Genomic DNA, 16,816 nt, shown 5'->3' with positions numbered 1-16,816 from the left:
AACAATAACGTCTGCACATATTTAGAGAATGAGCAAATGATAAAACAAGTGGGGCCAAACGTTAACAATAGGTGAATGTGGATCTGTGGTTGTCTTTGTACTACTCTTGCGAATTTTCTGCTTGACATTATTTCCAAATAAAAAGTAAAAAACCAAAACAAAATCATTCCCTGTATTCAGCACCAACAATTCCACTAAAATTTATATTAAATATACAAATGCGCCATACCTAGATCCAATCAAAAACAGTTAAGAAAGAAATGAAAATGCTTTCTAGGAATTTTCCTTCCCCAGAAATTTATCTTTGACATACACATTTCTTTTCCAGATGAAAAGCCTTCCACATATTACAAAGCTGACTGTAAAGTCTTGGAAGAGTAGTTGCCAGGCAAAATTTACTGCAGAGATGTCACAGAACAACGTTAGGAGAAACCACAGAGATTAAAGAAGTTCCTCTCCTTCACATGAGAGATAACTTTTAAAGATAGGCAAGTTCACTCAAAAATAGGATACTAACATGGAACAGATTTTAAAAATAAAATACAAACCCCAAACAAATGCAAACACAGACAAAAATCCTTAATCAGTCTTTTGACTCAGAGTTGTGTCACACGAGGTAAAAAGAATAGCTAATTATATTAGCTGTGAAACAGTACACTTTGTACAGGAAAAGGTATCAATCCATATAGAAGTTACCATGTCTAAATTATGCCAATAGTTTCAGTACAAATTATAGACGTAATTGGTCTTAACGCCACTTAGAATAATCTACCAAACACACCATCATATAACAGTTCTTCATAAAGCAAGTTGCCTTAGCCAGAGACTGTGGTCTACGAAGATACTGATATATGGCAGTTAAGATTCTAACCACCACCTTTTCTCTCTTTTTTTTGTTTGAAAAAGGTTAAGATTATAAATATTAAAAACTTAATTTGGCTGGATAATGAATATCTGGAACATCCAGCTGCTTCTTTTCAGTGTATTCAATACTTTGCAAATTTTCACATCATTAGCAATTCACATGAAGATGGCCATAAACCAAATATGATGAATGCTACTAGATATACAAAAATTAATCTTATATTACACGCTCAGAATCAAATCTCTCAGCTTGTGAGGCATAGCTAAAAGGAACAATTTTTTTGAAAGAAGAGTTTAACTGGAATTTAAGGACACTCTTGTCTCACTTCAAAGGTCTCACTCTTTAGAAGGGCGATTTACCCTTCTGCCTGCTTGGCTAAGACTTAAACTTACTTCAGGTTTAGCTCAGATATCACTTCCTTCAGGAAGCTCTCCTGATTCCCCAGCCCCAGGGTTAGGTCCATCACTTCAGTGCTCTCCATGTGCATTCCCTACCTACCCTCCTCCACACTGCCTCCCCCAGGGCACAAATCACAGCACTTATCTATCACATTGTTTTGTGATTACAGGCTTAGCTGTCTGTAACCTCCGCTGAACTAAAAGCTCAGTGAAAACAGGAAAGGTATTTTTCTTGTTTAATGTTTTATCTTCTGTACCTGTTACTCACTATGTGTGGCACATGATAGCTACTAAAAAATTCCTGGTTGAAAGAATGGATGCAAGAAATATTACAACAAGCTAGAGACTAACAGATCAAGTGGGTGTTTTTAACTCTTTAAATAAGTAGAATGTGATTTAAATAACGCAGGAGGTTCTCACTCCAGTTCTTGGCACCACACGTAGAAGCTTGTCAAAATATTTTTATTGTGAAAGCAGTATAACTACATCATATGGACTATTTGGGAGATAAAGAAATGAAAAATCACTTAGCACAACAATAATTAGAATATTTGAGGTCCTTTTTTCTCAAAAGGTATAAAAGTCTACATCAAAACTCACTGGAAACAAGAACACATGATTCTGGTAGTTACCAGCAGACCAGTGAATTCTATGATGTCACCACGTTCACTGCAACTAAGAGTTAGGTCTCCTACCAAATCGTTCTCTATTTTAATAACAACAATAAAACAACAAATCCTAACATCTTGTATTTATTCTACCTATGCTAATTCCACAGTTTCAAACGAGGAATCAGAAGTGAAAGCCACAGAGTAAAACACAGCCTGGACCAACCTGTAAGATGAATGAAGATGAGTCAAGAAACTAGAGACCATGAGAGCAAGCGCTTCCTTCTATACGTGTTTTCAAAAATAGCACATAAAAGCTTGGAGCCTCCAATGGAGATAGGGCATCTACTGCTGACTAACTCGCTGACATTCTCGCGTACTATGGGTAGATTACCCGCTTTCCCTATTTCACAGCTGCTTCTGAGGATAAATGGAGCTATTAATGGCAGCTGAATTCACAAAGGTTCGTAAAAGGAACTCAAGATCATATTATTTTTGCTGTCCCTGGGACATTATAAGCAAGAGATGTTTGTCATGCTAACTTAAAGGAGCTGAATCTTGCACATCAGAATCCCTTTGGAATCTCAGAAAGATGCTAATTCTGATATTTCTACAGAGGGCTGAGGATGGTTTAAATTCTACTGTGGCTGAGCACTGAGCTCAGGAGAATTATTGACCCCAGATTCAGTCAGCCTCCACTAAATCTGGCTCTCCAGTGACGATTGTCTACTGACTGTCTTTCCATGTAAATAGACAAAAGTATTACTCATGTTGAATATTTATGGATGTCACCAAAGTGAAGGAAAAATAAATACCCAGAGGAAATTTTCAAAGAAACTAGTTCATGCTAGTTAGTTTGGGACTGATAGTCATTTTCTAATTGGTGTATCTAGTCCCATAAGCATAAACTCATATCTTAAGCGCAAAGTTAATACCCAGAGGATAACCTACGGAGAGAGTGAAGATGACCAAGCAGCTGGAACACAAGCTGTTCCTACAATTATTGAGCAGAGGCTAGAAACAGTCCAGCAAATAAAACCTATGAAAACGCCAGGAGGACCCTCTAAAACTGACATCAGAAAATCTTAGCATCATGTCATGCTTATGAGAAGCAAAGAAAAAAAGATGTAGTCAAACTGGGAACAATACAGGAAAACTGTATTGGTGCTATTATTGCATACAGCAGCAGCAAGCAGCAGTTACTTTTGTCAAAATTCTAGTGTATATAGATTTACTTGTAAATACTTTTTCTTATCCAAAACAATTTTGGCTTCAGTTTACATATACCTTTACTCATTGCTATTGAGGTAATTTTACGAAATAAGGGAAAATAAGAAAAATGGAAATTAGAGTATAAATAGGAATTTCACATATAGACTACCACTTGTAACTTACCCTCAATCCTGCCTTCTAGTTCAGAAATGGCAAAGTTTCATCTTGTGTACCAACTCCAACTGATTGACAGAAGCTGTATTGAGAAGGACTGCTACAGCTAAGTGGAAAATAGATAAAGCCTATCCTGGATAAAGGATGAGGAAATTAAGTACTAGTAATATTCACCTGTCATCCTTGGTCTAGTCCAGTGGATTCTCAATGTGGGAGGTTTTTCTCCCCAAGGCACATCTGGCAATGTTTGAAGATATTTCTGGTTATCCCAATGGGAGAGATGCTAGTGGTTGAGGCCAGGGATGATACTAAACAGTCTACAACCACTTCTAACCCCCCAAGACAAAGAATTATCTGGCCCAGAATGTCAATGATGCTGAAGTTGGGAAACCATGGTCTAGTCAAATCTATTCTATCATTAGTCTATGGATCAGGTCTTCAGTCAAATGACATTAAATTTGTCTTCAGGCAGTTTTACTGAGCTACCTCTCCTAATGCTAGAGTGATTCTATATAACTTGGAGTTTAGAACTAGGGAAGCAGTTTGATTTAGGAAGGTCACAGCGATCTGTCCCTAACTTGTATTGTGATCACAGACACATTATTTTATCCCTTGAAGCTTTGGTTTCTTCATCTATAAGAAGATGGCTTTGGACTAGATAACCACTGTGTTCATAGACAAAAGACAAAAACTGCTAGGAAGCCCTTAAATGCACTAAAGGAATAAAGTCCTTGTTGATATTCTCTTCAACAAAAGACAATTTTTCTTCAGCTTAAGACAAATTTACCAATTCCTTTCAATCTCTGCTAATGCAGAGTTAGGAGCCATGTGTACAATTAAAACTATTTTAATTTTTATTTAATGCTTAACTATTTTCCATCTGAACTCCTGTTATTTAAGATGCTTTGGCATTTCAAGGTACTCCCACCTTCTCGTCCACTACCATTACACTATTTGAACTTAGCTTCTTTGAATTCTCCAACCATCTATTCTGTCATCTCTTGTATCATTTAAGCTATTAGGACCAATTATATAGCCTCTTATATTTCTCTTTCTTATTCTATAAATCTTCTTCATCAATCAATTAATCAATTCAAATATTTCAAGGCTTTCTCTGTGCCCATGACATTAACATTGGGGATATGAGTAGAGGCTGGAGCTGGAAGGGTTGGTACAAAAAGAGTTTCTAGCTAGAAAGCATTTACAGGCTAATTAGGATGAAACATGTGAGGCTATTAAAGAACAAGTCATTACGTGGTAGCAGGAAAATGTCACTATGAGAGTCAGAAATATCAGAAGAATGAAATGAAATGTCTGCTGTACATAGATTAAAGATGACCCAGAAACAATCATAAAGTGTAAAAAAAAAAATTCTTATGAATCAGATACAGAAGGAATGGTGACTTCTTGCCAATGACTTCAAAGGTTGGTTCTATGTTTTAAAGGTATGTTAGACAGATGTGCAAAATATGGTGCATAACAATTTGTAAAAACCAAGTAAATGTTTCCTTTAGGCAGTAAAATTACACAGAAACATTTGGAAGTTATGATATAAAGTCCTATGTGTTACATTAGATCACATCTATCAAAATGGAGATCCCATAAAACCACTCTGAAAGATGGACATTTATATAAGAACATAAGGGGCAACAAACTTAAACATACTGATAACTCATCAAAGTCCTGACACGTGCACCAAGGAACTTTCTGAAGCAAAATGTGCATACGTACTCTCAAAGGTCAATTTCTAAAGATTAGGAATATGCTCTGAACTTAAATTATTTAACCCCTGTGGCACACATTTATATATTTTTCTAAATCTTAATCAAATTACTTTCACTTGTGATAGCAAAGCTAATATGTCTACTACCTAGTCTGCCAATACTAGAAAGGTGTTATGTCCACTACCTGGTTGTCAAATAGCAAATGTTTCAAGTTTCTGGCATCACTTGGGAAGACTGCATTTTGGATGTCATTTTCACTATTACAAAATAATTCTACTTTCAAATGAGCACAAGATTAAAATGAAGAGAAATTATGAAATGATCTCCCTACAGCATTTTATCCTAAGGGGACAATCTTTTTGAGAACTTTATATAATGTTCTTCTTACTTAAAACCAGATTATAGCTTTCTGTGGCCTATTTCTCCAACTCCAAACTCCCTGGGCTAGCACTTTAAGAGTTCCATCAAGCTACCTCTTCCCTTCAATCATATTAACTTCATCTGTCATTAGTATCTCCCATCTGCCTAAATAAGCTCATTGGTTTAGAATGTCCATGAAGTTTAATCTCCTCAACTTTTTTTTTTTTTTTTTTAAAGATTTTATTTTTTTCCTTTTTTTCTCCCCAAAGCCCCCCAGTACATAGTTGTATATTCTTCGTTGTGGGTCCTTCTAGTTGTGGCATGTGGGACGCTGCCTCAGCGTGGTCTGATGAGCAGTGCCATGTCCGCGCCCAGGATTCGAACCAACGAAACACTGGGCCGCCTGCAGCGGAGCGCGCGAACTTAACCACTCGGCCACGGGGCCAGCCCCTAATCTCCTCAACTTTTAAATCAATAGAATCTCAATGTAATCTAATACACAGTACTCTGAAAACAAATGCTGAGCAAGTCATACTGTGATTCAATTCATAACATTTCATCTGTTTTTGGCAGGGTAGTAAATAAGTCTACATTACAAATGAACAGATTTTTAAATTGAGAGAATTTGTCAAGGGCTATTTATGTGTAAGTTTTCCATTATTTTATGTATTTCTTAATTTTATTTTAAAGATTGGCACCTGAGCTAACAAGTGTTACCAATCTTTTTTTTTTTCCTGCTTTTTCTCCCCAAATCCCCCCGGTACATAGTTGTATATTTTAGTTGTGGGTCCTTCTAGTTGTGGTATATGGGACACCACCTCAACATGGCCTAATGAGCAGTGCCATGTCTGCCCCCAGGATCTGAACCGGTGAAACCCTGGGCCACCGAAGCAGAGCGTGTGAACTTATCCACTTGGCCATGGGGCCGGCCCCTATGTATTTCTTAATTTTATATCAAAGAATGTCAAAGTATAACTGCTCCTTTTTAAAATTCAGAGAGAATTTTTAACAACACTCTCAATAGAGTCCTTTGATGGTGAATCAAAATAAAATCCTACCTCTGTTTGCATTAAATATACCCTAAGGCATCAAATACTTGAGCATAAAGGTTTCTGAAAGAGACAAGAAAAAAGAATAGAGAAAGAAAAAGAAAATACAATTCTTAAAACATTCTTATATCTGTTAACCAGGATTACAGAAAAAATAAGAGAGCCCCTAAAATGCTGAGAAGGGCAAGACATTTATCCCTAGAAATCTTTTGGATTAAATGGAGGAGACCCATATACTTAATGCTGCCAATGGTAAAAACATACCTAATTTTATTTTCCATATCTTCACTATCTGATTCTTCAGAGCTTCTGTACTTATCTGGATCTGGAAGCGTGCTGGGATCAAATCCATCATCATCATCATCACTCCAGTCCAGAAAGGCTTCCTCTTCATCTTTGGCCTAAGAAAACACAAGGGAAATTGTGTTGTAAGGAAACAGCTGATGAATAATCAGGTCTTATTTCTAGACCCAAATAAATACCCCCTAATTGAGATTCTCAAATTAGAAGCCTTCTATTCTGCTGAAAGCCTCTATGTGACTTTCAGACTCATAATCATTTTCAAAGAGAAAGAAACCCATGTCACTTCAAAAATAAAATGAAATAAAATATGGTTCAGAAAGTAAACCACTATTAAGTCCCTTAAACACAATATGGGGAAAAATTGTCAATTTTATGACTTCAATGTAGCTCAAATTTCAAAGAAATAAAGTATAAAATAAAGTTGTTTTAGTGTTTCTGTTCACACACATGTAAATTTCAAAACTACAAAAAATATTAGGTGAAAATATAAAAGGCCAGAACAGAGAGTACAGAAACACTCTCTTTTTGTCTGATGATTTTGACTATTTTATAACCACAATAATCTAAGTCTTAAAATAACAATTAGATCTGTATGAACTCATTAATAGTAAGGGGTCTTCTAAATTCAAATGTAAGTACAAAGTCACTAAGAACAATGGAAAAAAGGGAGGCATACCAAGAAACAGGTAAAGCAGTAACACATGGAAGAAGTCGGGAACTACCCAGTTTCTCGCAAGTTGGTAGGGAGGTGGGCTTTTATTTTTTTGGCTTTTGTTTTACGGTGGTTTATTTTTGTCAAAGAACAAACTAACGCAATCTCAAAATAAACTTACTAAACATTTATGTATTGAACATCCCCTATAACAAATTTATTTCTGGCACATTGGTTTTTGCCACCTAGTAGATAAGAAACACCAATAAGCATTGCCACATGCATTTAACAGATTATAAACAGGACTAAAAGAAAAAATTCTAGATGAGTTTTTCTCAGTTATGATCTTTATAATTCTTCTTTACACAATGTGAAACAAACTTCAATAATTCTTTCTTTTCAAATGTTTAATGCTCTTTCCCAGAAACTGAATAACAACTGCAAATAAATAGCATGGCAATTGACTGTGTAGGCCACTATAGAAGTCCTCTAACACTTTGTGAACAGCTCTCCCATGATAACCTCTAAACATAACAAGAGGAGGAAGAAGTGTAAAAAAAAAAAAAAAAAGTTAGGATTGGTTACCACTGCAAAAGCCCCTATTGCTTTTCTGGTAAAGCTCCCTGCTAAAAATAAAAGGTCTGGAAACAAATATCAGAAGTGGGGGGAAAAAAGTTTGCCATTAGAAGCTTAATAAGACGCAGACTTGACAGTATACTTTACAGTCTACTTGAAAATAATCAAGGATATCAACAAAAATTGAATGTCACCATATACTCAAGAACACTAATCTCCTGGGTTACAAAATATTTCCAATTTTCCAGTCTGATGCTCTCAAAGGAATTTGCTATCTGAAGGTGGAGACAGAACAGACACAAAACAATTCTCACGTTTTTCTGGTCTCAGGGCACCTTTACACTTAAAAAGTATGAAGGACTCCAAAGAGCTTTTGTTAATGTGGATTATAGCTACTGACATTCCCTGTGTTAAAAATTTTTTAAATTTATTAATTTAAAAGTACCAGTAAAACTCACTATATATTAACATAAATAGCATATTTTTATGAAAAATAGCTATAATGTTCAAAACAAAAAAACATTATTTTACGTTTTTGCAAGTTTCTTTACTGTCTAGCTTAAAAGAAGACAGCTGGATCCTCAAATCTGCTTCTGCATTCAATATGTCATTCTGGTTGAAGATTATATGAAGAAAATCCAGTCTCTCAGATATAGATAGTTGGGAAAGGGAAGAAAAATTTAATAGCCTTTTGAGAATTGCAGTTACTCTGCTTTGATATCATAACAAACCTTGATGAGTGGTAGTTTAAAAAAGTAGTTGCAGTGTGGAATCTGAAGCCACATCAATAAACTTTTTGTACTCTGTTACATTAAAATCCATTGGTCTACTTTGCACTCTGAATGGCTCTCTTACCACTGAATGACTTCACAACATCATGCCATTGGCTAATTGGAAAATACTGATTCACTGAATTACGTAGATCTTCCTTTACGTGGATCTTCAAATGCTGACACATTTCATTATATTTTTTAAAAATCACAATTGTTAATATCACCATTAATGTTGTAAGCAATTTCTTTCAAAGTACTAGGAAGCTATTAGTGGATACAAGTTTTCTAAAGTCGAATATTGGGAAGTATGAGTGAATACAACTTTTCCAAAATTCTATTTTTTCTTAAAAGCTCAAATTTTATCATTAGCAACAAATACTTTCAGTTTTTTCCTCGAAGTATAAACAAGTGTCATTTTCCTCTGGTTGCTTTTGAAATTTTCTCTTTATTATACAGCAGTTTGATTATGATGTGTCTAGAAATGATTTGCTTTGTGTTCATTCTTCTTGGGGCTCTGAAAGCTTCTTGGATCTATCAATTAATGTTTTTAAACTAAATCTGGGAAGTTTTGGGCCATTATTTCTGCCCAAAGCATGGTACTCAACTGCTTATATTTCTGTTTTGTTCTGTGGCTTCCAACTGCTGCTCTTTTAGATTGGTTCCCTATGGGTCTCCCTTGAGCCTATGCAATATGATACTCAGCCAAGGATTTAGGCAGAGTTGGGCTCACCCTCTTGTGGTTTTCTTGCTTCTGGTGATTTCCCTAATTTCCAGATGCTTGTTGGCTTTGAGATCTGTACTCAGACACTTCAAGCAGAATGTTTTATTTAACTGTATTTTAACACCTAATACCACTTGCTGTGCTCTTTTAACATTTACTGTAAAGCAGTGGCCTTCACAAAATATCTACAATATAATAAGAGAAATAAATTAGATAATGAGACTTAGTATAAATACCTCACTCAGTATTCCAGTGTACATATTTATCTATTTGAAGGAAAATACTGACTCGGAATGATGAAAATTTGCTTTTAAATAGATGAACTAATATTTGGATTTAATGTTAATATGCCTCTTGTAATTGATAACATTGAGGTCTTGCTATTTCCTGACCTATAAGATGACCGCACTGTTGATGCCATACCACATTGTCTGTGTTGCATTACACTATTCAATTCATGACATGACAAATAAATTTAAGCTGGCAATCACTCCTTTCAGAAACACAATGTCAACCTACTAAAAGTGTAGGGATGATGGGAAAAAGACATTTTTATATTGACCCTTTGGCCTTTTGGTTCATTCTTTGAACGGTTAGAAATATATAACCATAAAATATATAATATCTGTATTATGAAAAGTATAATGTGCTTCTATTAATGTCTTTAATTTATTAAAAAATAAAAACACTATCATCTACAACAAACACAAAGCATAAATAAAAGTCACTAAGTAAAGAGGGTATTGTCATAAAACATTTTAGAGAAAAGTACTCTGTCTTTCTGGCAAGGTCTAGTTTAGAAATGCTCTTTCTAGCTATATAAGGTTAGCAAAGAAAACGGACATTCTAGCTGCTCTGTCTCTATCCTTGTGATTTCCTGAATCATTTGAAAGATAATTTATAAATACAGCACCATATTCATTTTTATCTCCTTTTGGACTCATATTCATGAGAGACAGCAGAAATACTCTGATATACCTATCAACTCCCAACTGATTGTGACACCTCAGTGTGTTAGGACACCATGGCTGGAAACTCACTGCGATAAGTAAAAGAGAACCATTTAAGTATTCTAGGAGGAGAATAAATTTGTATCTTATGTAACTGGGAGCAAGGGGAAAGGTGGTTGGAGGGTATAAGATTTGAAAGCAGTTAATCAGTTTAAAAACAACAATAATCCAGATGAGACAAGGGATTCAATGAAGGAAGCAGCAGTGAAGGTGGAGGTGAGGGACAGGTATGAGAGATATTAAGGAGGAAGAACCAACTAGACTCTGTGGACTACATGCATACATAACATATTTCAGAGAATCAATACACACAGAAGCATAATTGTACATGTTAAATATGGCCTAAAAAAGCAGCTTAATAAATATTGTGAAAATGCCTTATAAAAACACCTTTATTCAACAAGTCTTTATTAAGGAGCTATTACATGTGCCAGATACACTATTAGGTTCTGGTGTGCAGCAGTAAATAAGACAAAGTCCCTGCTCTGATGATAAAATGAATTGTTCTGGGATAGTTAGCAACATAAGCACTAAAATGAAAGCCAGGTTCTGCTATTTCTGGGGAATAGCCAATCAAGAGTGAAATGACTCCACTGGCCCTACTAAATGTATGTCAAGGCTCTGAGGGAGAAAAAGCAACAAGTAGTTCACACACACAAAGGAATCAGGGTCACCTCTAAGAACCAGCTGAAAAATGCTTTCAGAACCTCTGAGAAAAACCTCACCTAAAATAAAAATGACTTTTCCTAAAATAGTTATTTGGAAGACTCAATTATATGTAGGACAGATGAAAATATCCAAAAAAGAAATGCAATCCAACTAGCTTTTATTTTGTTTTCGGCTTTGATGATAGGAAGAAACACAAACGAGAAGTGGCATTCTCCTACAACAAATTTACAGAGTGCTCTGACATTCATTAAATTGATCTTCAAACCCGATGAAGTAGGAAGAAAAAGAACTGTTGTTCCCATTTTCAAAATTAAGGGGCTGATTCAGATGACTAAATAATTTCACCACAGTCACACAAACCTGGACATATGCTAGGTCTTCTCCTATATCACCCTGAATCTCAACTTTCACCATTAAAGCTTCGGATTTGCTGCTGATACAATTTCTTCTTCAGAATTAAGCATATTTTATAAGCTTCATAAAACATATAGGAGAGCTTTTTATGTTATTTTGTATGTGTCCATCTCCACTTTCACTGGCCATGTCTCCCAAGCCTCTATTCTTTCTTGCATGGAATATTGCACCAGCTTCCTAATGAGTCTCCCTGTAACCATTCTTCCCCTCGTTCTGATCACTCCAATTCTCCACGTTGTAATTGGAACGCTGTTGTTGTTTTATAAGTTTCAAATGTGATTGTGTCTACCACCCGCTTACAATCATGTAAGCCCACTTTCTTTTGGGTCTTGGAACAAGTCAAACCCCTTCCCATCTCAGAGTCTTCACACCTGCTATTTCTCTTCTGGAATCCTCTTCTACGTCCTCTTGCCTAGTGTGTGGTGTTTTCTGATACCAAATATGTGGTTTTTTTTCAATACCAGTTCTCCAATGCCAAAGGAGCGTCCAACAATTCAATTCAATTCAATTCTGACACTACGCAGACTTCACATAGACCTCACGGGTAAAGGGCTCAGTTCCACAAGATTGCCCACACTGCAAATGGGGTCCCCAAGCTACCTGCATTTCTGCCTGGCCAACTACAAATTCAGGGATTCCCACGACTCCCTCCTCAGGTTCGATAATTCTCTGGAATGTCTCACAGAACTCAGGAAAGTGCTTTACTTAGGACTCCCAGTTCATTTATTATAAAGGATACAACTCAGGAACAGCCAAACGGAAGAGATGCACAGGACAAGGTATGAAGTGGGGATGTGGGGGTAGAGCTTCCATACCCTCTCCAGGTAGGCCATCTTCCTAGCACATGTTCACCAACCTTGAAGTTATTGAGATCTTGTGCAAGAGTTCTTATAACTTAGTTTCCAGGTCCAACTTCCTCCCAGGAGGTGGGGGGCAGGGCTAAAAGTTCCCATCCTCTAATCATGTGTTTGGTCCTTCTGGTGACCAGCTCTCATTCTGAAGCTATCTAGAGACCCCACCCTGAACCACCTCATTAACATAAACACAAGTGTGCTGGACAGGGGCTCCTGATGCATAAGGACAGATACTCCTATTATTCAGGAAGTTCCAAGGGTTTTAGGAGTTTAGTGTCAGGAACTAGGTACTAAGACTAAATATATTTTTTATTATACCACACAAGGTTAACTTCAAGTCATCAGGTTGCATATTAAACATTTCTAACCAACACTTCCTTAGTAAAACTTCCTGTGGATTTCTCTTCAGTGTTACACCCAGACTGAATTCACTATTTGTGCAATGTCTGTATTCCTAGGCAGTAAGTTCCATGGGGGAAGAGTCTATGCCCTGTTATCACTGTTGAAATAAATTTCTAGGCCCAAAATGGAGCTGGTCCTGCCCAGGGAGCCATGTCAACAAAAGCAAAACTTAGATAACTTTTGTGTCCCTGTAAATGTTCCACTTGACCAGAAATGCAATATATCCAGTGAGCCAATGTCTAAAAGCCAAGCCAACTCAAGGGCTTCTCACCCCAAACAAGGCTGATTATGTGGCCCCAACGAATCAGATATTTTCTATTTTTCTCTTTCTTGTTCTTTATTCTTTATCCTATAAAAACTTCCTACTCTCTGCCCCATTTTGCAGTTCTCCAAAAGAAGACTGTCCATGAAACGTAAAATAAAGTTGTGTCACCTAAATTGTCTTCTTTAAACACTTTTAACATCGCCCACTGCTATAGTAAAAAAACACAGAGCAAGTTCTTAAATATTTGATAGGTATTTAACATGAAAATATTAAAGTGGGATACAATGCTATTTATTATTATTGAGTATATACATATTTATTATTGACAAGGGTTTAACACTAGTTAGAAATCTCACCAATTTAGATCTAACCATATTTTCACTGATAATTCTCAACCACTTCTGTGTCAGATTTCTCAAGTATAAAATGGAAATAATTTACAGTATTTAGGTTTAAGGAAGCTTGCAAAGATTTTAATTAACTGCAGATGCTTGGAAAACATGCAATCAGCATCTTAATGGGGAAAAAGTAAGTAGTCAGTAAAGAAAAATGAATGTGTGATAATGTCTATAAAATAACAAATAAGTTATGTTTAAAATTCTCTCCAGAAGATCACGCACAAAAACTCTGTACACACACTGAGGGCTTATACATATACAAAAGAATCTAGTTATTTCTACAAATATGGACTTACACATGATCAAGTTCTTGACCCTTATATTCATTAAAAAAATATAGAAACCTCAAACACTCCCGTCAGTTCAAATTAATAATCACTTCCTGAGTGCTTAGTATATTTAGCCCATCATGGGTATGCAAAACTAAATGAGTTAGGGTCTTAATTTTGAGAAGCTTAAAATTTTACAAAAGAATATTATATAAAATTCCTTTGGCAGACAGAGCCATAACCTACCCCTAAATATGCTTTTATACGTGCTGGATTTCCTTTATTTTTCTTTCTGAGAGCATTCACAACCACAGCAAAAGCAAAAAAAAAAAGAAAGAAATCCTAATGTTAAAACTGAGGGAGCACAAAATGTCTCAATAAGAAATGTAACACACTTGAAGCTTTATTAAAAGAAAACAAAGTTATATAATTCTGGACTGTCTCTGAGAAATAGAGAGTAGGGTTGATGTGGAGGTGAAAGAAAACAGATTATTTCATTGTACTATACAGAAAGTAAGATATCACTTAGCACCGTAGTAAATTTTATTAGGCCAAAAAATCTTAAATGTTTATAAAATAAAAGGGAATTAGACTAATTTCAATCACTTTACTAAGGAGTAGACATAGAAGCCATATTGCATGCAATGGATGAAGGAGAGAATGGGCATCATGCTTGCTGCTCAGTCAGGGATTATTAGTGAGGAGATCAATTCAAAGTCTAAATATAGAGAATTACCTTTATTACCTTCTTATATAAAATACAGCATTCATAACAATAGACAAAATAAGCTTTAAGAATTGTATTTAAATTTTAGTTATTTAATTCCATTTAGGGTTTAAAAAAAGAGGTCTTTCCATATTGTATGAATTAAAAGCAGAATGTCGGAAAAAAGGCAAACTGTCAATACCTCAAAATTTCATGAGGGAAAATTCCAAAATTCATGATAAACTATTTCTGATCCTGACAAAGAATATAACGATTGTGAAGAAAAGAAAATTTTGGAGAAAAATGAGATATTCAAAATGTTTTGTTCTCAGTAATAAAACTTTAAAGCAACTTTCTAAGACAGCACTGAGAAGATACACTTTACAGTTTTGAAATTTAAAACAAAAATTCTGATTGCTATACACAGCCAACTGTCTTTGGTAGTTAGAGATGGATTAATTTTTGAGATTTATCCAAGCTCTAAATCCCAAGTACAAAGTTACTTAGAGAAGAAATTATTAAAACTTTTTTCTTAATTATAAGCACAGAAAGGTTAATGATAATTAAATATGCCTGCTGAAAGTGAGCATCTAGCCACTAAGGCAAATGTGCAGAATAGTAAACACAGGAGCAGCAGACAATGCTGAGACATTACTGCTCCTCCACCATAATGCCAAATTTTATTAGCCTGATTCCACTTTTAATAATAATGCTGTAATACTAAATTAAAATGTTAGAATATTTTCAGTTTATTTCTCCTACAAATTTATTGCACAATGGTGATGTTGGCTTTAACCAAATGCTGATTTACATACTTGGTTCTTTGGTATCTGGCCCAAGTGTGTATTCTGTGTACTTCTAACAGGTATTAGCTGCACTGCACTTGAAAACCCCAACTTTGAGCAAAGGCACTAGACTCTACAATTATGAGTATCCTACTCAGAAACATCTCTTCCCTCCCTAAGATCTAGGATTTATAAAATAGGCACAGCGAATGAGAGGAAGGCAACACATTTTAGCTCTGGCTACCTAATCATAGGAATCTGAGAAGACAGAGAGAATGCAGGATGTTGGGGAATGATAAAAGCAAAATCCAGGTGAACAAGGAGAATTCAGGCAAACGCCACCTGTTTACAGAATTTCTCTTACATCTAGTAGAGCTTAACCAAACTCCACTCACTACCTTCTTTATTTTTTCCAAGCATTCCAAAACAAGATGAATATTTGATTGAAAGACTATGAAGAGGTGATATAAATAATACATCAAGTGAACACAGTTAAGAATGGCAGGCAAAGGGACGGCACAGGAATATCCAAGCCTCAAAGAGCAAGTCTCAAATTTGGAAGGATCTTCAGAATTTGGAATATTCATTCAACAACTATTTATTGCACACTTTCTGTGTGCTGAGCATTGCTATAAAAGAAGAATGTAACCTGAAAGAGACAGCATGGAAGAAGAGACTGTGATTCAGTATGTTAACCTTAATAAGACTTTTAGCAAAATAAAATTTCTTCTAAAGCTGCCTTGCACAACATACATTATTCTTCTAAATTGCTCACTCAATATACGAATATCTCACAGATCTCTACAGGATACTGACAATGTTACAATTTCATACATACCCTAATAAGTAATAGTGCATCCCATTACTGATCATCTTTGTTTCTCATTCTCTTCTTTCCAGAAGAAAGTTACACTAAATAAACATATTAAATAAAATACAAGTCCAGTGTGCCATTCTTCTCACAATAATGGACACTTTAATATAAGATGAGCTACAAGACTCTGATTTGATTGTTTCACCAGTGACTAGCTATGTGTCCTTAAGTAACTGATTAACTCAAGGTGCTTCTGTTTTCTCATCTGTATAATCTAAACACTACCATTTTCTCAGCCAACTGAGCTACAGTGCTGAATGAGAAAAGAACGTGACGAAGAAGTCTACAATAATGTTTATCATCATTAACAAGAACTATGCAAACTGAGAAAAGAAATTCTAGCAGTTAGGTGGTCTTATCCTTCTTAAGTACTCTTCTGCTTTCTCCAAACCTGATTCTAACATGGGCAGAAATATGCACTAGATTTAAATCTCCTCAGGAAGCAGTATATTCATATTTGGAAAATATAAAAGATTAAACACAAAAAAGGAATATAACTGAAACTTTAAAATGATTAAGGTTATAAAGAGTGAAAGTATCAATGTTAGAATGAACCACAATACTTGGGGAAGGTAATTAAAGCATAATTAAAAGTATTACTTTGTAAACCAAGTAGTAGTTTGATAGATGGACTATTACTCAACAATGACAAGGACTGATTATATGCAACAACACGGATGAATCTCAAATGCACCTGGCTAAGCAAAAGAGGACAGATCTCAAAGGCTACAAACTGAATGATTCAATTTATATAA

General features: G+C 35.4%; 1 protein-coding gene across 2 annotated transcripts in view; it reads right to left on the bottom strand.

Moving 5' to 3' along the window:
• DDX10 (DEAD-box helicase 10) overlaps positions 1 to 16,816 on the bottom strand; it is a 275,285-nt gene that overhangs the window by 23,920 nt on the left and 234,549 nt on the right. Inside the window, exons 17-18 of one of the 2 annotated variants that reach the window (XM_070624851.1) lie at positions 6,655 to 6,791; positions 6,400 to 6,453 (exon numbers count right to left, since the gene is read on the bottom strand). In XM_070624851.1, coding sequence (XP_070480952.1) covers positions 6,411 to 6,453; positions 6,655 to 6,791 — 180 coding nt within the window. In that variant the 3' untranslated portion in view covers positions 6,400 to 6,410. The remainder of the gene's footprint in view (positions 1 to 6,399; positions 6,454 to 6,654; positions 6,792 to 16,816) is intronic. The other variant, XM_008524584.2, reaches the window with a different exon arrangement.

This window comes from Equus przewalskii, chromosome 6, assembly GCF_037783145.1.
Source record: "Equus przewalskii isolate Varuska chromosome 6, EquPr2, whole genome shotgun sequence".
NCBI classification, from domain to species: domain Eukaryota; kingdom Metazoa; phylum Chordata; class Mammalia; order Perissodactyla; family Equidae; genus Equus; species Equus przewalskii.
Note: the sequence above shows the minus strand (reverse complement) of the source record. Positions and strands in the feature narration are given on the sequence as shown.